The 21190-nt window shown below is 35.7% G+C and overlaps 1 protein-coding gene across 5 annotated transcripts in view; it reads left to right on the top strand.

The window, feature by feature from the left end:
* Positions 1-21190, top strand: part of epha3 (EPH receptor A3) — a 124551-nt gene that overhangs the window by 17083 nt on the left and 86278 nt on the right. For 3 of the 5 annotated variants that reach the window (XM_015383828.1, XM_015383827.1, XM_015383825.1), the window contains exons 3-4: positions 3471-3482; positions 4208-4868. In XM_015383828.1, the coding sequence (XP_015239314.1) occupies positions 3471-3482; positions 4208-4868 (673 nt within the window). Of the gene's footprint in view, positions 1-3470; positions 3507-4207; positions 4869-21190 lie in introns of all 5 variants that reach the window. The other 2 variants (XM_015383829.1, XM_015383826.1) reach the window with 2 other exon arrangements.

Below are 21190 nucleotides of genomic sequence, written 5' to 3'. Positions count from 1 at the left end.
AAAATAAGAAAAATCAATCTCCCAAAATAGAGACGTCTGTTTTGTTTCATTAAAAATCTGTCACTCTCAGTTACATCTGAGTGCATTGTCACTCTATATAGCAGCCCTTTACTTGACCCGAACATCTTTGAACTAGGTGAATTAGTGTGCTGACTATGTGACTTTGAGACGTGCCTGTTACCATAGCTATGTGTTGATCAGCTCAAGTTACCACATTTCATTTTACTGTCCCTTTAGCTGCTTCACCTACAGCACAGATCAGAGAAACCATGGCAGCATCACACCAACCTGTGCCCCAGCTGCGACCATTAAGGGTCAGGGTCAGAGGTCATGGAGACTAGTGTTGGGTCCCTGTGTTGTTATATATCAATTAGAGTTCAACAGAGAGGGGAGCTACCCTATCCTGGAGGACTGCTTTCTTTCTCTACTTGATATTTACTGTAACACATTACCAGAAGGAAATTTCCTCAAGGTATCTCAAAACCTTTATTCATTGCAGAAGTGAAGACAAAAATCTCATGAAATAGACATTGACTTTTCATATAACTATATTTTTATTTTGCCACATGAATTTTGATGCCAAAAAAGACATTTTATCATGATATTAATGTTAAAAAAAAAAGTCTAATTTTATGTTAAAACTAAATTCAGACACTAATTGATTATGCTTTACTGATGAGGCAGCCTGGTTTGCTTTGATGACTTGGCTCTCTTGAGAGGAAAGTCTGATGCTGTGATCACATTTTTTGTGTACATCTAGTTGGTGATCCCTCTAAGCTCCACTGAGCTCCTCCAGCCTCCTTTGACATGCCAATAAGGTTGAATCTTCATTAGTGTAGACAGAGTTTCTGCATACCATAACATCATATTATAATTAATATGTGATAAAACATTTCAGTAGCCCCGCATAACTTCTGAAACCATGGCCAATATGTGTTGTTTAAGTGTTAAGACACTGATATCACAAAGTTATTCACAACTTTTAAAAGGTTTGTGTTAACTGGACTCAGATGATGATTACATTTTGACATCTGTCTGGGAGTCTGCTAATTCACACCAGAGCAATTTGTAGTTTTAAGTAGCATGGAGGTCCATCCTTTCAAGTTAGATACAGATCTAAAATCAACCCAACATGTGCCTTGGTTGGTTGAGTCTTTAGTTGTTTATGGGCTACATGTTTTGCCATTGAATCACAATGAGTATGCTTATGTAATTTCTTTAGAATAAGCACCATGATTGCATAATAGATGCATGAAAGCTGAGATGACAATCCTCCCTCTCTATTCATTAATGGTTTTTCCTTTTTTAACATGGATGGCTTCCTTCACCCCTCTTTCAAAACATCTGTCCCCTTCTTTCCAAAATCTGAACATTTTGGTCATCAAAGGTGTGTCCTTTGTTCCTGAGGTGCAATAGCACTGCAGAATCTTGCCCCTGGCTCTCCTATGCTGCGCCATGTTTTTGTGTAGTTGTTCGTTCTCTATAATATAGAAGTCTGAACAGTTCTGGCTGCCATGGACCAAAGAAAAAATGCCACTCAGATTTTATTTGGGTGTTGTGTCTTTGGGATGAACCAGGTTTTGTCTAAGTGTGTTATTGGGTTTGAAATTCAGTGGTAGGTTATGTTTAGAGAAATTGTTTAGAGTTTCTGGTACGATAGCTAATTGCAGGTAGGATAGTTTGTATCCAATATCCTTTTAAAGAAACTTAGAGAAAAAAAAAATAGCAATATATTGCTGAATATCTAATCAAACAATAAGAGGACATCAAACCTAAAAGCTTTCATTAAAATATATCTGTATGAATCTATATAACCTGTCCAAGAGTAGACTCAACTTATATTTAATGTTTGGGGCATAAAAGTTGAAAAGGGACTTAAAAAAATTAAAATGCTTCTGTAGAAATCAATAACTTTATCAGAGTTTATCATGGCAAGTACGCTTGTAAAGTAGGAAATTGTAATATTGCTCTTAGGTTGCTCTGATAATTTGAAATTAATAGGTTCAAATGTGGACTGTTTACAATGCGGGAGTGATAAAACATGAATGAAAAACTGCAAAACTGAAGTAAAATTTAAAAGTGTGCTGACAAAATTAAGTCCTCCATTTGGTCTAAAGGTCAAAGTTGTAGACTCAGCACACAACTGTGATGTTTTACAAATGCACACATGCAAGCCAAGCTAGAGCTGCAAACCCTGGGAGAATTTTAAGCAGAAGAGCAGATGCTCTGGGGCCAGCAGAACAAGATAATTACTTGAAAGTACTAGCCAAATTTAACCCGTCATAAATCTTTTCTTTTTTGTGGAGGCAGTTTCAAACTAATTTTAACATGTTTGTAAATTGTAAACTGTCAAACTTGGTAACAGCCATTATGTAACAAATTCATCATGGAACAAGATCTGCTCCAGGTCATAGAAAGAAGTCCCATAGATATTTATTTCAATCAAAATTAGCAGAAAGGAAAAACCCCTCCAAGTTAGAAAAAAATGTTTTCTTTAGGATGACCACAGTAGGTGAAAAAATATTGAATTACAGCAATAATGTACAGTATTGTAACAGTTATAATGGTTTTCTTAAAAGATACTGTCGATATGTGGATAGGGTTGCTAAATAGCACTACGTTTCCAAAAAGACTAAATGAATCAGCTACTTAGATAGGGGTGACATACATCTTGAAAAAAACTGTCACAAATCAAACTTAAAGACATAAAATCAGAGCTAAAATGTTATTAAAGTATGTATATTCCAAAAGTTGATAAAACCTTAAATAAAGATAAATACAGGAAATTATTTGAAGTATGCTATCTAGATACCTAAAAATCCACTTAAAATTAACATTCAGAATAGTTAATACCAACATACAAGCTTAAGTATAAATTGACTAGTCAAAGCCCAAATGTAAATCTAATTGCTGAAGATGTTTTCCTGAGGACAAAATGTACACAAGACTTTTAATATCCAAAGATGATATGAACCTTCCCCAGAGAAACTTAGGTGTAGGTAGAGTAGAATGGTTGTTTTACATCATACCACAGAAGGGACTGAATACACACATACAATACACTTTGGGTTATGTTGATACAGTACATAATATTTTAAATGCACTGAAGTTTGTGGGTGAAATGTTACAAAACAGGAAAATCAGAATAGATGTTTCTTCAAGTACCTGTGAAAAAATACATGCTTAAAATCTGGACAAAAATCAAAAATTTTTTAGGTAAATCTACATAAAAAAAAAAAAAAGAAAATAGAAAAAAAGGGGAAAGCATTTGCTCATTTCCACCCATTCCTTCATTTTAACTACTATAAGCCCACTGTTACAGGTGTCCATTCCTCATTGCTGTGATTCAGTGTTGATTTGCCCGGACAGCAAAGCCGAACAGCATGATCAATGAGTCTACCCGCTGTGTTGAATTCAAAAGGAATGACCCAGCTCTCTTTTTCTCCTCTCCTCTCTTTGCTTTCTCCCAGTGGAGGGAAAATGTAAGATAGACACGAACGTTCCTGGTATACACTCACATCTGTCTATACCTTGTAGCCTCTTTTTATTTCATATAGTGGATTCAGCACGTTTTCTTTTTGAGTAGAAGTAGTTTTGTGATGCAAATAACAAAGACTACAGCTTGAAATTCCTCACTATTATAGATAAAAGCAGACTTTGTTAGCGTAAGGGTGAAAAAAGACACCATGCGATCTTTGGTAATATTTGCTTCAAACTAATTTAAAGTGACTGAAATAGTAAACATCACACATCATGGGTTATTATAGAAATATATTTATAGCTTCCTAATTAAGAAAATTTGGCAATGGCAACAAGTTTGTCTTTAATTAATTGGGAAATTCAAAAAAGATCTAGTTGTGTAATTTTTTCACCCTTAAGTGTTTGTTAGATGTTTAGTATTCAGAAAGACTGAATCTGGATCTAAGTAATTTATTGTTAAATGTCTACAGGGTGGAGATAACTTTATTTTTCTCTCTATCTCCCCTCTTTTCCTTTGTTTCCTCTTCAATTCCAAACCCCTAATTTTCTTCAACATTATATGAATTTCTTGTTCCTATATTCTTCTTTTTCCATCCTTACTCCCATTCTTACCTCATCATTTTCTCCTTCCTTTATTCATTTGCTATCTCTGTTTTTTATTTCTTCCTATTTCTCTCTGCTTCTCCTTTCGATCTTTCCTGTTTTTTGTTTTTTTTGACTGTTGCAGTGGGAGGAGATCAGTGGTGTGGACGAGCACTACACCCCCATCAGAACCTTCCAGGTCTGCAATGTGATGGAGTACAGCCAGAACAACTGGCTTCGCACCAACTGGATCCCTCGCCAGTCGGCGCAGAAGATCTACGTGGAGTTGAAGTTTACGCTGCGGGACTGCAACTCCATCCCGCTGGTCCTTGGCACATGCAAAGAGACCTTCAACCTCCTCTATCTGGAGACAGATGATGACCAGGGGAGCCACTTTAGGGAGCATCAATTCCTAAAGATCGATACCATAGCCGCTGATGAGAGCTTTACCCAAACGGACCTCGGAGATCGCATCCTCAAACTCAACACTGAGGTGCGAGAGGTAGGCCCCTTGAGCAAGAAGGGCTTCTACCTGGCATTCCAGGATGTGGGTGCCTGTGTGGCTTTAGTTTCAGTCAGGGTTTACTTTAAAAAGTGTCCACAAACTGTGAGGAATTTGGCCTCCTTCCCCGATACTGTGCCAATGGACTCCCAGTCCCTGGTTGAGGTCAAAGGCTTGTGTGTCAATTACTCGAAAGAGGAGGAACCCCCAAGAATGTACTGTAGCACAGAAGGGGAGTGGCTTGTGCCTATTGGAAAGTGTCTGTGTAACCCAGGATATGAGGAGAGAAGCAGCACCTGTCAAAGTAAGTCACTTTTTTTTTTTTTTTTAACAAATGAACCATGTTGTCTAAGTTTCTTAAATGTCTAATGTTACATATGGAATTTCCGTTCTGCGCAAATCAAAGATTTTTCCAAAGCTACAAAAGTGCAAAGATTGATGAAAAGACAGCCTCACTTCATATCTTTCTGTTAAGGAGCTTAAATGTCGTACACCTGATCTTAGCATATATATACACACGCATTTCTATGAATGTGGATGCATTCTATATGGGAGACCTTCAAACATATCCAAGGCTCCTAGGGTGTCTTTGGATATGTTGTCCAGCTCTACACACGTATCTCCTTATATGTGGATGATGTGTTAACCAGATCCATCAGCTGATAGGTCCAGCCAGCAGTGGTTTGGTGGTGAGTTTCTCTTTGACACATCATTAATTTTAGGAAATATTTTAGCCAAAGTTGCAAAGACAGGTCTGATAAACACAGTATACTGGAGTGGATTACAATAAAATAGCTGTGGTGATGATTATGGGTGCTGGTGAAAGCATGACAGAAGCTTAAACTGAGATGGCTCCAAATAAATGTTTTTCATTGTCTGGTCACCATCTTCATAAAGGTTTTAAAAGGGAGCTGGTTTCTGTTGTAGTGCCCTGTAGACATGTCCTTACTTTTGGAGACTTTTTGGGCAATCTGTGCAACCAACATAAAGTATGTAGTAATCATGAAGTGGGAAATTGTTATACATTAACTTAGAAGATTTTTAATTCTTAAGATGCAGTAGAGATCAACAAATCAGTTGAAAGAATACATTTTTAGATGTGGACTTCTTTATGAAGCAATGCCAAAAGGAAAACCATTAATGCAAGAAAACCATGAAAAATAACTCCTATGTGAAGTGTCTCACCGTCTATATGGGATAGACAAGAAACTTTGAATAGGTTTTATGAACTCATAGCGACATGGTCCAAATGTCTCTACAGGGTTATATTGCATCAACATGACCTTTTTGGCCTTTCTCCCAAATTCTTTGAGTGGACCTAACCACTCATTATTTTAACTATACTACTGTTAGGATGGACAACGTTTGGATCCAGTATTAGTAGAGCCAACATAAGTAGAGCTGGTTAGGGCAAATGTGAAGATGATATACATACAGGGCAGAAAACGTGTTAGAAACGATAGAAGACTTCAGACTGGGGCAAAAACCTAGTCTGACTTTAACTCAGCTGATTTGCAACAAAGAATTGGCAAAAAAATCTCTGCCTCTAGATGTGCAATGTTAGTTAAATTTACATCATCAGACTTATACATAATTAAAAGTGTGACACTGTTCAATGATAACTTTGATACACAAAGTCATCTATATACTAATGCATATCTAGATTTTTGATTGTGTTCAGTATATAATATTATGTTTCTTTACATGACAATTCAGCAGTGTGTCCTATGGAGAAACTCAGTTGCCGTAGTTTCTATCAGTTTCTGTATCTCATTAGGTGGATCTGGTTTTCATGATAGGTATTTGCTTACTTTATGTTTTGTTTGTTTGTTTTTCCTCTTTTTTTTTGACAATGTTAAAGAAGTTGAACAATGGTAAGAGATCAGAGGCGAGTTCCAGCACATGTGCCATAAAGACCTCACATTTTCTTTGTTGTGGATGGAGGTTGCGGTCAATATACAACTCCATGTGGGTTCCTCTTTTTTTGGTTTTAACAAGTTTCCCCTTAAGCTAAATATGCCAGATGCATAACCATCCATTTTAAATCACCAAATTTAGATCTGCAGATTTTCCCATAGTTGCTTTAGAGCAAAAACAGGGCTGAGTTTTAAAACAAAGAATTATTCCATTTTGTATTCTAAGTTTTTGTAGCTTGTCCCAAATGGTACCTTATTCATCAGCACTCGCCTCTCCGGAGACGTGCCCGGTGTTAATTAAAGATCAAAGGATTTCTACCGGGTCAAGCCCCTGCTGTCAGGGCCAAGGGACGCTCTTTTTCTGGAACTCTGGACCCCAGACAAGCATTTTCTCATTGCCCAGATGCATGGATAATTTTAGTCAGAGCAACTGGATAAAGTCAGAAAAACAAGAAAATAGAAAATAGGTATAAGAGGCGTTGAATAAATACATACATACCGGTACATATGTCTTTAAATATTTTGAATAGATTTCAGAGACTATAAAGTTAACAAGGTGCTGCATTTGTGTTGCTTCTGTCATTTTATTTAAATTTTATCTCAAAAATATCAGAAAAAAAGTGGTTTACTTAAAACAATGCGATCATGTTGAGGAAAAATATGTTGCACTCCCATCACCACCACCTCTCATCCACACGCACGCATGCCCTCACCCCTCCCACCCCACCGTCAGCCTCCATTCGCTTCCTGCGTCTCTGTGAATTGTGTGAATGTTTGGATGTATTTGACAATCTCTTATTAGTTTCAGAGTGCTCTAATGGACTCTAATAAGGTCTTGTGTTACTATGGAGTGGGACAGCTGCACCAAGAGGCCCCTGGAGCCCCCTGTAAGCAGCCGTGAGGGGCCCCCATCATACCGCACGCTCACCAGGCTCTTCGTGTTAAAAGATAGATGGCTGAATGATGTTTGGACACCGAATACACTAGCACCATAAAGAGGAAGAAAACATATTTACAAGACTGCACACATGGCAAAAAAATGATAGAAACAGATGCACGAGGGATGGTCTATCAACTATACACATGTAACCCATGCTCAAGCAGGCACAAGTGATTAAGTTTTGTCACATCAGTTTGTGATTTATTTTTAATTGTTTACCGTAAATGAACCTAAAACATTGAACTGTGTTTGTAAAATCCATCATGATTTTACATGGAGGAATAAATAAAAAGCTATGTACATTTTTTAAAGTTTTACCATCAGTAAAGAGCTGAGAAAAAGTATTTATCCCAATACAAATTTCTTCTGTTATTGCTTTTTGGTCGTCTTAAAAAGAGAATAATAATGTTTTATTACAAAGAAAAAAACTATATCCATCCATTTCTTATATGTAAAAATAATTTCTCCCCTTTTTAATTTTTTTATTCTGTTCCTTGTCTTGGACAACCGTGATTAACTTCAATAGTCCTGCCTAAGCCTGATTGGGATCTAAACTGAAGCAGTATCACACTCTAACAGAATCTGCCTGATAACATGAGGTAGGCTCTCAAGAAGTCACTCATCCTGCTATTTCTAAGAAAGTAGGACTCCAGAGAACTACAGCGAGAGCCATCATCTGCAGCTAAGAAAATATAGAACAATAGAGAACAGGAATGACCTAAAAAGATTAACCCAAGAAAAAATCAGATGCACATCCAAGTGGTGACACAACAACCAGAATCAAAATAAAACTCCCTTTAGACCTTTACGAGAGTTGTCTATACAAAGGGTGGCATCACAAATGAAAGTGTAGGGGGAAATTACATTTTTTGCATATGGTTGTATTAAAACATGAAACCAATCATTTGAAGGATGCCTTCCTATTTACTTAGTCTCTCCTTTTTAATATTAAATATTGTTTCACAATATAAAAAAGAACAAAAACAAATGTGACAACAAAACAAAAATAGCAGAAAAAGGATGCAAATACATTTTCACAGTATTATACATTTTGTAATAAAAAACACTTATGGTCAAGCTTAAGAAGAAATAAAGAAAGAACTAATAAGAATAAATGTAATTTATTTTTTAAAGCAATACTTTAATTTATAATCTTTTAAGTAATTTTTTTTCCCAGTAGACTCTGGCAATAGACAGTGAGTTTCTTGTCAGTATTACATTTGGTATCTATATTTGTTTGTGCCAGAGTTCCTAGTGAGTATCAGCCTGTGTTTTTTGGTGGCATCTTAAAAAGAAAAAAACATTTTGCCTTATTGAGGCCTTGAGATTACATATTCAAGCTGCAGTTATATATAGTAAATTTATGTATTGCTTTTTGGATAACTGAATGCATTGCTTAGCAGATTTAATGACTTTTCATGTCAACATATTTTAGCTATACAATCTTTTTCAGAGCAGCCAGTGTCAGTTCATCTTGTAAAAACGTCTGAGCTGATACAGATTATTCAGAAAGGTCTAACACGTCTAGTAGCATCAGACAGTTGGATCACTGTACCTATTGCAAGCAGCTTTCAGCTTTTCCACAGAAATGTAAGGCCAGATCTAATCTCCCTAAGTCCATCTTTCATCTGTCAATACAACAGAAAGGAGCAGGTGAACCTACTCATATCTACCATCAGTGTGAAATTCCTGCAACCCTAATTTGATCCTAAAACAGCCAACAGCGGCTTGTTTGTGAAAAGTGTGCATGTGTGTGTGTTGAGAGGGTAGTGTGTCAGAGTATGTGTGTATGTGTGTTGCAAGGGCAAGCAGCTGTTCTGCTGTACGGTGAGGGGAGATCCAGGTTTACATTCTTGCTGGATTTATCAAGACACACAACCCTGAAACTTGCCAGCTACATAATACTCATTGTACAACAGAAACATTTTTTGTACAAAGACACCATCACAAATACTTTAGCCTAATTTTTTTATTCACTTTATTCAAACTACTTATTCTTTTATCCTTAAGTGACTCAAAAACACCTTGTTTAGTTAATCTATTGTTTTTAATTAAATTAGTTAGTTATTGTTTTTATGCCTTCTAGTCTCAGCCATTAAGTTATTATAGTAACCAGGTTATTTTTTTTTAAATAATCCTAATTTCAGTGACCCGGAAACATAGATTATGGAATTACTATACCAGCAATAATAATAATAATAATGATAATAATGAATATTTACCTACCAACTTATATTTATATGCTTGCCTGGTTGTCCCAAGTTTTTGATCTAGTTTCATGATCCCTATAGCTTTGAATTTAGTAAAATTTCATGATTATTATCATATTTTTTTACTTCATCAAATGGGCCACATTTCATATTAGTTACATGTTCATCCATACGGTATTATGGATATTATATACACTATTTCTATATTCGCTTGTCTGTATTTTTGCTTGTTTATTTACATTTTACTGTGTCATTCAGTAATATGTACAGCGCTTTGATGACTGTTGATATTTTAAAAGCGCTTTATAAATAAAGGGGTATGTGATAGTATGGTATAAGTCTAAACAAAAATGAAAAATACAAATACTTTTTTCTCTATGAGTATTCAGTTGTCCAAATTCATAACAAAGTAGATTGTTTATTGATTCCTTCTTTTCCTTTGTGCCTCACTTTCTTCTCATCACACTGCCTGATGGTCTTGGCTGCTGGGTTCAAAGCACTTGGTCCATATCACGTCAAATGTTTTATATCACTCTTCACTCTCCGGCTTAAGTGATTTAGCGGCTGCCCTCATGCACAGAATTGCTTTGCTTTCAAGCAGACATTTTGAGCTTGCATTATACATCTTCCACTGACGCTGTCACGCGAGCCTCCATCAACTTGACCAATCATATACTTAGGCTGAGCCTGTGCTGATTTATTTTCGCTTTTAATAATAAGCAAAGCTGTGTTCAGCAATATTGTGTGCTCACGCAATGGATTACATGATTTTCTGTAATGGCATTGTGGCTGTGATTATGTCTCTATGTAGAACCTAGTGAGGGTACATAGATATTTCATTACTCTCTTTGTCATTAATGTTTTTAAAGGGTAAAAAAAAAATCTATTTTGCAACTTCAATGAAATCAATTAACATGCATTTTAAGTATAGCCTTTTTAATGATAATGAAGATTAAAAATTGAAAATGTCATCAATATAGTCTCTTTTTACTCAAATAAATATGTTTATCAAAATGTCGCATCACTGCAGAGCTTCCACATTTGTGCTGAGTCTTCCCTCATGTTTTTCATCGAATGCATTGCTTTTTGAACTACTTTTTTTTTTGCATATTTGTCTGCCAGACAGTTGAGGTTGAGCACTGCGAATACATGGAGCTGCTGGCTCTCCTTTTGTCCCTTTGGAAGAACTCTGTTTGTTTTACTTGGCCATTATATAACCACCCAGCTCTCACAAAAACACGTCAGTTCTACATACACTCACAAACCCCTTTGAAATACACACACTCACAACAGCAGTGGTGTTGTCTGTCCCCCATGAATTGCAGCAAGAACAGTGTCTTCTTCATGGCCAGGGCTGAAGAAAAAATATGTTGTTGCTTTGAATGTGCACCAAACATGTGTTTTTCATACTGTGCTTGTAGATGGTCTGAGCTTTTACCATCTTTAATGCATCTTCTGTATCTTCATATACTTATAATTAGAGCAAGACAGTCCAGAATTCCATTCCTTGTGGAAATTCCCTGTTAAAGGGCACCTTTACTTTTCATGGCTGTGTATAATGCACTTCCGCTACAAATTTCTAAACCGAATCCAGGCAGTCAGATCAATTCAATCTTTCCTGTGCATGCTTGTTTGGGTTAACCAAGGATACAGTACATAGCTCTGGTGTAACACTAGTGTTCTGTTGCTTAAGTCTCCTCTCCTCTTCTCTTGTCAGTTTAGCTTAGAGTGGAGGCTTTTGCTGCTGCAGCTCTTTGGCTGTGTGCTCCTTGGCATTTAGCCCCCTTGGACCTGAAAAGAAAAAGAGGGGCGAGAAAAGAAGGACAAGCCCTGGATTGAGTGTTCCCATTTCAAAGGTCTTCAACCAGATTGTTAACAGTATATTTGCCAGATTCAAATCTAAACCCAGGCACTCTCCCTATAATGGACGGGTGACCTATCAAGGGTGGCTTCCAACTCTGCCAGATTGACTTTGGAAGGTTTTAACAGCCCGCTGTGACCCTGAGCAGGATTACATGGATACAGAAAAATGGATTGATGGAATAATTCAGCTACGTCCCTTTTAATATTTTCTTGAAAACGTAAATTAATACAAAACACTGTTAAATTAATCAAAATATACGTATACAGTACAATTCCCAAAACATTTTTTTTTTTTTTCAAAATGTATTCCGTCACCAAATATAATAAGTAACTCACTAATGGGATACATTCTACGGAGCCCCTGATGGAACATTGAAGAAAAGATAAATTAAGAACCCACAATATACTTTCTTGGTACCATTTCTTCAATTCACTGAGTAACACACAGAGCTAGTTTAGCTGCTAAAATGCTAATACTTTTGTTAATGAAAAAAAAAAAAGGTAACATTATGAGACAGCATAACATGATAACCACAACTGCGACAGAATAATTGAGGCAAATATCCATCGTAGCTACATGCTAATTCAGGAGGGGTGAATACTGCCAGACGATAACTAGATGCAATCTGCTGGGTTTCCTTAGATAGAAAACTTCTAAGCAGTCTATTTTTATAATTTCATTTTTAATTCAAAACTTGTGTCTGCGAAAGAAAAGAAATGCATTCCATTTTTACTGTTTACCTAACCAACAAATTTTTCCTGATGGGTGCTAAAACTCCTCGACATCGTTATTTGTCCTAACAGCATAAACCAAATAACTGTAATAAGGAAAAACATTTTTTTCCCTTTTTCTTTCTATTCCTAAGATATGCTCCCCTGTAGATTTGCTATTGAATGTTTGCTTTTTTGTTTTTTGATTGTGATTTAACTATATTGTGGAAGAAAAAAAAGGGAAAATGGACATTTAACGATGTAAAAAGTTATACAGAGCAGGTTAAAATTCTAGTTCTACTATACTGTACACACCCAAAGGCCAAATTGTAATAAACAATTTCCAATTTAAAAATAATGTCCAACTATATGACATATTACTGTTTTTCTGCTGGTTGTAAGTGGTTTGAACTTCTCAGAGCACAGCTCAATTGCCTTAATGTTGGTGTTGGTCAATATAAAGATTGTGGAATTACACAAGCCTGAAGGCAGATTGGAAGACATCACTCAGAGTCAGTGACAAGGATGCTTAGTGTGTCCTGGATGTGTCATCTAAACTTTGTTTTAAAACTAAAAGGATTTATTTTTTTTATATATTTTGTACAATAGACGAGAAATATTTTAGATGGTATGGTTAGTAATTAGGCACATTACATGTTTTTTACCTTTAGTATTTTTAGGTTTTGTAAGGTAATAATAACAACATCTAAGATAAATACAGTCAATGCGCAGATAGAAAAAGAAATCTATAAATTAGCAAGTGGAGCTCTTGCTACCACATGAAATATCAGAAAAAAACATATCATATGTCTATCGGTGAACAAGTAGAAAATGGATGGATCGATAAACATATCACGTGTCTTATGACACATATGCCAGCCTTTCTTTCAATTACTATCTTATCTGTGGCTCATGTCAATGGATTTTGTGAGTTCCTTTAAGTGTGTATCAATGTGTGTCTGGCATGGGATAGCAAAGGAGGCTGTAGCCAGGGACGCAGAAAAGGTTTGCTCATTCTGGGTATTATTGCCTGTTTGCTTTTCTCTTTTGTTGGCCTTCCAATGCAGGTTGGGGGCAGCGGGTAAAGCCTGTCACCCCAGGGCTCTGGTGCTGCTGAGACTTCAAAGCTGTTGGTAACCACAGGCTCAGGAATTCAACTTAACTCGCACACACAGACAAACACACACATACACATCAATGCACAGAAACAGAATGCTGCCAAAAGACTGATGGAGGTCTGGATGCATGGGGCGTTTGTTTGTTTGAGAGGCCCAGCTAGCTGATTGAACATCCTTACAGTAGTTTATCTACCCATAGGTTTGAATGAATGTCTCTGTGAGGTGTCTTGTGCATGTACTGTATACAGTCAATAGATTCTTTAAATGCATGTATCACAGGAGTCATTTTTCACCTAGGGGTACAGAAGTTGTATAAACAGCTTTACAATATATTTATTTTTTCATATTTACACCAACAAAAACAAGTAAATAAAATCAATCTTTTAATATTCTATTTCTTGATTTATTCAGTGATGATTACAGTCTCCATTTATACAGTAACCACTTTTAACAAAGTCCATAATGGCACAATTGTTGGGATCCCTTAAACCTCCTAATATTTGAAATTTTGGATTTCTTTTATGTAAATGATTGAGGTACTTTAAAAAAAATTATATCTTCAATCTTTGTGTTGAACTTAAATATTTGCAAAGTTTAAATAAATTGTAAATGGCAGAAATATATTTAAAAAATATATATATAAAAAAAGCCAACCTCTTTAGAAACAGAAACTAAATGAAGACTTTGTGTTGTACAAGTATGCATGTATGAAGAAGTTCTTATCCCTAATAAAACACATTTTGCTGAATATACAGTAATAAACTAAAGAAGCAAATACAGTATAAGATGGGACATAAGAAACGGGAGATTCAAGAGAGTTTTAGAGTAGGAAAAATCCCTTCCTCTCATATATAAATATATATATATATTTTTTTTTTTTTGTCAGAGATAATATGGCAAATAAATTAGCCTGAAGTCATGCTTTAAAATCCTTAAGTAATAATTAAAATTAGATGTGATACCCACACTGGTTCATACTTAATTGTATAATATAAAAAAATCTCTCTTCTTCTTGCAAAATAGTAACATTCTCAAAGATTTTCTCTTTATCAGTGCATGCTATTACAGGTGAACATTATTAAACATTTTCTGGTGCAACTGGTCTCTTCATCCTGTTTGTTAGAGCAAAGACAGGGATTGGTGAATTCAAAGAGGGAACGCTGACATTTTCACAAAGTGCATATTAGGATACACGTAAAAAATAAGATTCAGGGAAGGAGACGTTTCAGTGAAAATGGGAGTTAGTTTGTTATTTCTGAGAAATGAGAGGTGAGGTGTGGGGGGGTAGATTAGTGGAAAAGTTGATGAGCAAGAGACAAAAAAAAAATGTCTGTCTTTTTTTATTTTACGCTCATGCTGAAAACCACGTATTTTGAAATAGGTTTTCTTTTTGGAAACTTAATTGATATGAGTACTTTGGAATTCTTTTTAATTTTTTAATATTAAATAAATAACTTGAAACAAATTAAAACTTCCAAGCATGATTTTTTATTTATGGAAAATTAAGAATGTCAGATGTGGTCAGAGGATCATCTTTGGAGAATCAATATCAATTTCCTCTCTTCACAGATTTCTTTTACTGCATATGTTTGCCAGGATATACGCTTCATCATTTTAAGTCAAACCAAATGACTGAACTCTTCATCCTGGTTTTGTTCTCTTTTCATTCTCAGAGTTCAGAACCACAGGCCTTCTTTGTCTCTCTGCTGCTTTGATGCTTCTTCCTAAAATTGATTTGATTGCAGATTTGATTTGTCTGAGATTGATTTTCACTGTCCTATGTTGTCAGAAAATCAACCTTCAATTACTGCTGTTTCACTGAATAACATGTTCTTTTGTTTTTATGAACCATGTCAGTCTCTCAGACCCCTTCTTTTTGAAGAAGTTGCAGCACACAAAAGACCCCTGAATGCGATACTAATAACAAGTGCTTACTAAAATCATTGCACCAACACATACTCAGTGTAAATTAGTGTCCTATTCAGAAGTAACAATGCATTACAAAACAGGATATTAAGATTTCAAAGTGATATCTTGTAAAGTACATGCTGAAGATGTCTTGGTGCTCCAAACTGCACTATGAGGCACATCAAGGGCTGCTGCTATCAAGTGTCTCTCTCTTAATCTAAACACACACTGTAGACGTTTATGAATAGCAGTCAGAATAACTGTCTCTTTGTAAAGCTGAAATGGCTGTGACAAGAGGCCTCGCAAGCTCATGAAAATCCCAAGCGTCACCACTTAAAGGTCTATTAAAGCAGCTGTTTGATTTTGCAAAGCTGCATCACAGATGTCAGTGTTTAACAAGCTTTTCATTAAAAAATACAGCCTCATGTGACTTTTAATGCAGCAGAAACTTAAACATAAGTAATGGTACGATAGACTTTTCACATGTTAGAGGTGTTATACCTATTTGCTCAATGGGTCATGACAAAAGTAACTGGTATGTAATTTATGGTTCGTTTAATTTGCTCATTCAAAGTGGGGTTTGGCATTTGATTGCAATGTGCAATAAAATGACAATTTGATATTATGTAGTTTCAAATCACATTTTTATTAGGCAAGGCAATTTTATTTATAGAGCACAATTCAGTAAAAAGACAATTCAAAGTGTTTTACACAGATTTAACAATAAAATGGAAGAAAAATAAAATTAGAATGAAAGCAACTTTAAACTAATGACACCTCAGTGAACAATTTAACTTCAACACTCAAAGGCAGCTCTAAACAAATGGGTTTTTAACTTTGACTTAAATGAACTCAGGCTTTCAGCTCTTTTGCAGTCCTCTGGGAGTTTTTCCCGAACAAGTGAAGTGTATGAAATAAATGCGGCGTAGATGTCACTACACGTTCCGTTCTGCGCATGCGCCACCAGTTCATTTGCGCATGCGCATCCAAATATACATCTGGGTCGTCCTCGATTTTAATTTGTTAAAAATACTTAAATGACATTTTCCCTCCCAAAAATAGTAAACATACTAAAATATAATGTGTTAAAGGTTAATAATGTATTTCCTGAGAAAACAAATGCTTTAAAATCCTTTCTGTTCTATCACTCGTCTCTGCCCGATCTGCATCGGAAATGCGATCCTACGCTCCTTCTGGTGGCCAACTTTTTCGGCTTTGAATTTAAACATAAATCTAGTGTTTTTGTGTTTTATGTTTTCATTTCGTTTTAACCTTATGCTATATAGTGCGTAATCTAAAGAAAGAAAAAACTAAAATGCAGATAAACATGGTTTAATCATATTTTGCCGATCTGCTCTGAGCATGTCTGCTGATGACGTCAGAGAAGCAGTTTAACGAAGAAAATGTCAAAAGTATCAAAATTGTCTCACAAAATTAATAAAAACATTTTTAATAGATTTGTATTAGTATTCTTTAGTGAGTTAAGGATATTGCACTGTTGTTATACTATATGATTGGCTGAACGTTGTCACATGACATAAAACATTGTGGTTGCCCAGACAACGATAACAACAATGCAGCATCTATGTGCAGAGTCAGGATCAGCTGTAATGTTAGCGTGTCTAATGACCGATGAAGTTTTACCAGATTGATAACAAAACTGAAAAAAATCTGTTGAAGGGGAACAAAGTAACTGCAAGACCATAATATAAAGGGGAAGAGCTGGGATCTTAATAAAAAGAATAAGAAGCAGCAAAAAAAGAGTCTTTTTGTTTCACTTTGTTCAATGGCAGAGCTCAGTGTGTCTTAGAAGGCAGTGTTTTCCTTCAAGACTGAGAATGTTTGTTTTCTACTTTCGACTACTTTAGATCATTGATAAAAATAAAAATAAATGCAAATATAGGTAATTATATTTTTAGCCTCCAGAATAGATCTGATTCTTAAGAAACGGGTGCAGTACAATTCTTCCAAGTGGCGTTGCCTTATAAAGATGTCATAAGAAAGGGCAGAGCCCCATGCAGATCTAGTACCTACACGGCCATCTCCCTGTTTGGTTCTATTGCTGGGTGTTATTAACTGCTATAAGACACTTACCGCGTTTCCTTCCAAAAGTTAGTTGAAATTTGAAGCCAACTTTTAGAGTTTCCAAAAAATAAAAATGCAAATTAGACATGAGTACATCCGCTGAAGGGAAATGACCAGGCATTGCAAAGTATAATTTGTCACTCCTTTAAGTCACAATTGGCTGTAATAAACAGGATGTAGTGTTGAAAAGATACCACAGATCAGTCATGGACCAGTTTTCATGAATGTTTTAATTAGGTAAGTTTCATTTACCTTACCATATGGTACATCGCATCCAGAGTTGCACAAAGTGTTAATGCTTTCATTAAGGATGCCAGTAGTGGAAACCATTGTTCAGTCATATGAGGTCAATAGTTGCTACTGCAGAATTTATTTGCAAAATGTTTTTCCGTTGCTTCTTAAGTGCATTTATTTAAAGAAAAGTCAAAAACCACCACAAAGAAGGATAAACATCTTGCTGATAAATTTAGTAAGTTGTTTCAAATTTTGATTTTTTTTCCTTTAAGCTCCTATAGTGCTATACTTGGGCATGAAAAAATTTATGAAAACACATCTACTAATTTTTTCACCTTAACCATCCAGGCAGTTGTAATATGCTTAAAATGGTTTTGTTGGGAAGAGAGAGTTGCAGCTAGCATACAGATACATGCATGTGAGTATAAGCAAGCACTTTTCAACACAACTGTTAACAATAAAGTCCTGTGACTGTGATCTCTGGAGCAAGCTTTTAAGGTCTTAAAAAACAATAAAACCCCAGAGTGAAACATTTACACACTTGGGGTTAGCACTGAAGAAAATCAAAATAAACTCCTAATTGTATTATTGGTTGAAAAAAAATGCAGTCTTGATCTTTGGCAAAATCACTCAGTCTTAATTCAAAGGACAAAAACTGACTGTTGAGGCCAAATAGAGGCCCAGTAAAGTGTAGGGGAACATGAAATGTGTGGCGGGAAAAACAGCAAATCAAAATTAAGAAAACTTAGCGAGTCAGTTTTTACTATTTAGCACAGAACATAAACAAAGTTAAGTGCTTAAACCTGTTGAGGCACAAATGTAATAGTTGGGTGTGATTGCAAATATATGGACCAATAAATGTATAAATGTACCTATAATGTGTCAACTTTAGATTTTCCCCTATACACCCAACTCTTGTTTTGAAAAATTCTTTAACTTATAAACAGCATCGGCAGTTTGCTTCAAATTAAACATTAAAAACCTCAAAATAATTTCACTTGCATAAAACTGATGAGCAGACACACATCTGCAACTAGTCTTATTATGTCATCTTTTAAACGATAAGTGTTTTTACTATTGTTGGCCTATAGATGGGGATTTCAGTTTTGAGACCCTAACCTAAAATCCACTAATTCCCAAAAATAAAGACCAACACGATTACTGTTAAAACTTAATTCAGAGGAACTATGAATGAGTTGAGATTATGAAGACAGAGCTATGCCCAACATTTTTTTTTCTCTCCAACCTGAGCTATTTTTTCATTTGTTTGTTTGTGACAGTCTTTACATGCTGGGATAATGGATTGGCCAATGATTAGTAAGAGCTTCATTTCTCCATTAAGGGTAGAGTTTCGTAATGTAAATCTGCTTTAAACTTCTCCAAAACTATATTACAAAACTTTCAAATGTATTTATTGATCTCCTTCATTAAGACTGAGTTCAATAACACTCCAGAAAATTCAATTTACAAATTATGTGACTTGTATGTGAGAGTAGAGAGGGATGACTATGAGGGCACATCATTTTTTCCCAGATTCTCATTTATTAAAAAGAAAGTAGAAATATTGCTTAATTCTCTTTTGACTTTAGAAGTAGGCAATATTCTATGTTGGTTTGTCACAGAAAATCTAGATAAACATAAGTAAAGTTGGTGTCCTTTTGGAAAATGTAAGTTTAACACTCTTGTGAGATACAATTAATCTTGGGTCCAAAAATACTGTGTGCGAGAGTGTGAATGCTCACCAACCGAACAAAAGCTATTGTCATAAGAGTAAGTAAGCAAACCTGCTGTAACAGGAATTTTATAAGAGCTAATCATAAATAATAAAGTAATCTGACATCATCTCAAAGATGATGTAACTACCTTTGAATATGAGCTGTGTCTAATCTGATTTAAACCACACTTAATGTGCATTAGAGGGGCAATTGATATTTGCTTTCTGAGAACCTTAAAATACAGGTAAATATAAATGAAGGCCCTTTCAACAATTATTGACTTATTGCTAGGCCAAACAATCATCAATCTTTTTGTAACAATGCACAATATTTTACTTCAAAGGTTACTCCTTTAACCGTCTGTGATATCCTAGATTAAACGTTTTCTTTCAAAAAGATGCATAGTGTCCAACTTCATGCATCCTTGATCCTTCCTGTTGCCACAGTTGAAAGAGATGAAGTAAAAGGTCCCTGCACTCATATGTGGAGTAGTCGAGCGATCCTTATCCACCCACAAGGAGCCGAGTGGTGACATTTTACCTTCATCTGTGTCAGTTAACTTCAAAATCATGTCAGATGGAACGAAATGCGGTCTGGTGTGTCTGAGAGCATCTTTAAATGTGTACGATCTGTGAGAGAGGAGTAGGTTATTTGCGTGTGATAAATGTTCTACTGGGGGTGGACGGATATGAGTGTGTATCAGTTTGAGAGCGCTGATTAAATGCAGTCAGGCCTCAGTGGTCAGACCTTTTGCTTTCCCTGCACGGTACATTCTCCAACCGTACACACACATTCGCAGTAAGGCAAATATGGCCATTCCTTTGTAAGACCACAGTAGACCACCTAAAAGTCCTGCAGATGTGCTGGGCTCTGTGTGTATTTTCCTAGTCTCATGTTTCCTCTGTGTTCTTTTCAGACCACAGCCGCTATCCTGGCTTTGTAAAAAACAACAAAAAACTAGAAAAAAGTTATCTAAATGACATTCATACATGCAAATTGTCAATTTTTAGATGATTTATGTGAGTAAATTACACAAGTAATTCATTTTTCTTGACATTTTCTATGCCTGCTACTGTTTAGCATTGTAGCTTTAGTTACCTCATCTATCCTTGGGTCAGTATTAATAGCAGCCTTTGTGCCAGGAAGTATTTACACTGCAAAAATTGCTTATGTTTCAGATTGAAACCCTCAATATCAATCTTTGTCTCAGCTTTTCCTCTTACAACTGCTTAAATGAAGTGTCATTTCCACCAGGACAAAGGACCCAACCTTTAAAGGTTGATGGATGCTTTAGAGATGAGCACTGACCTTTCTAGTGGATTACACACACACTCTCTCACATATTCATCCCACAAATATGGATGGCAGGTTAGCGGCAGCGAGAAGATTAGCCGGGCAAAATGGCAGACAGCAGTGTCCGACATGATTACTGTACTCATCATCCAAAGATTTCCCACCTTCGCCTATTCATTTCCCTCCTTCCCTGTCTGTTTCAAACAGGCGGCAGAAGACATTTTTCAAGGTGAAGGTAGCACTGCCCACACCATGAGATACAACACACCAATTTTTCCATTCATTCCGCTCTGCTGGTCTTTCACTCTTAGGGGTTCAATTTCAGATGCTAAAGGTGATGCCAAAGTGCATTGCCTGTTTAAGGAGTCTGATTAATACAATCCAAATAGAACTGATATGTTTCTCAAGGTTTATTTAGATAAATTGTTCTTACTGTTTTGAAAAAAGGGGGAAAAATCTAGCAAAATAAATTGGCCAAAGTTTGCATTTGGCCAATTTCTGGAAATACATTTTTTATTTTAATTTCAAGCACTTTAAGTAATTACGTTTAAAAATTGAGATCATAGAAAAATTTTGTGCTTTGAAAGTGGAAGAGCTAAAAGAAAGGAAAATGTAAATACAAAAAAGGAATTT

The sequence above is a fragment of the Cyprinodon variegatus genome, unplaced genomic scaffold (assembly GCF_000732505.1).
Source record: "Cyprinodon variegatus isolate N-32 unplaced genomic scaffold, C_variegatus-1.0 Scaffold295, whole genome shotgun sequence".
Taxonomy (NCBI): Eukaryota; Metazoa; Chordata; class Actinopteri; order Cyprinodontiformes; family Cyprinodontidae; genus Cyprinodon; species Cyprinodon variegatus.
The sequence above is the reverse complement of the archived record's forward strand: the minus strand, read 5'-3'. Positions and strand labels throughout refer to the sequence as shown.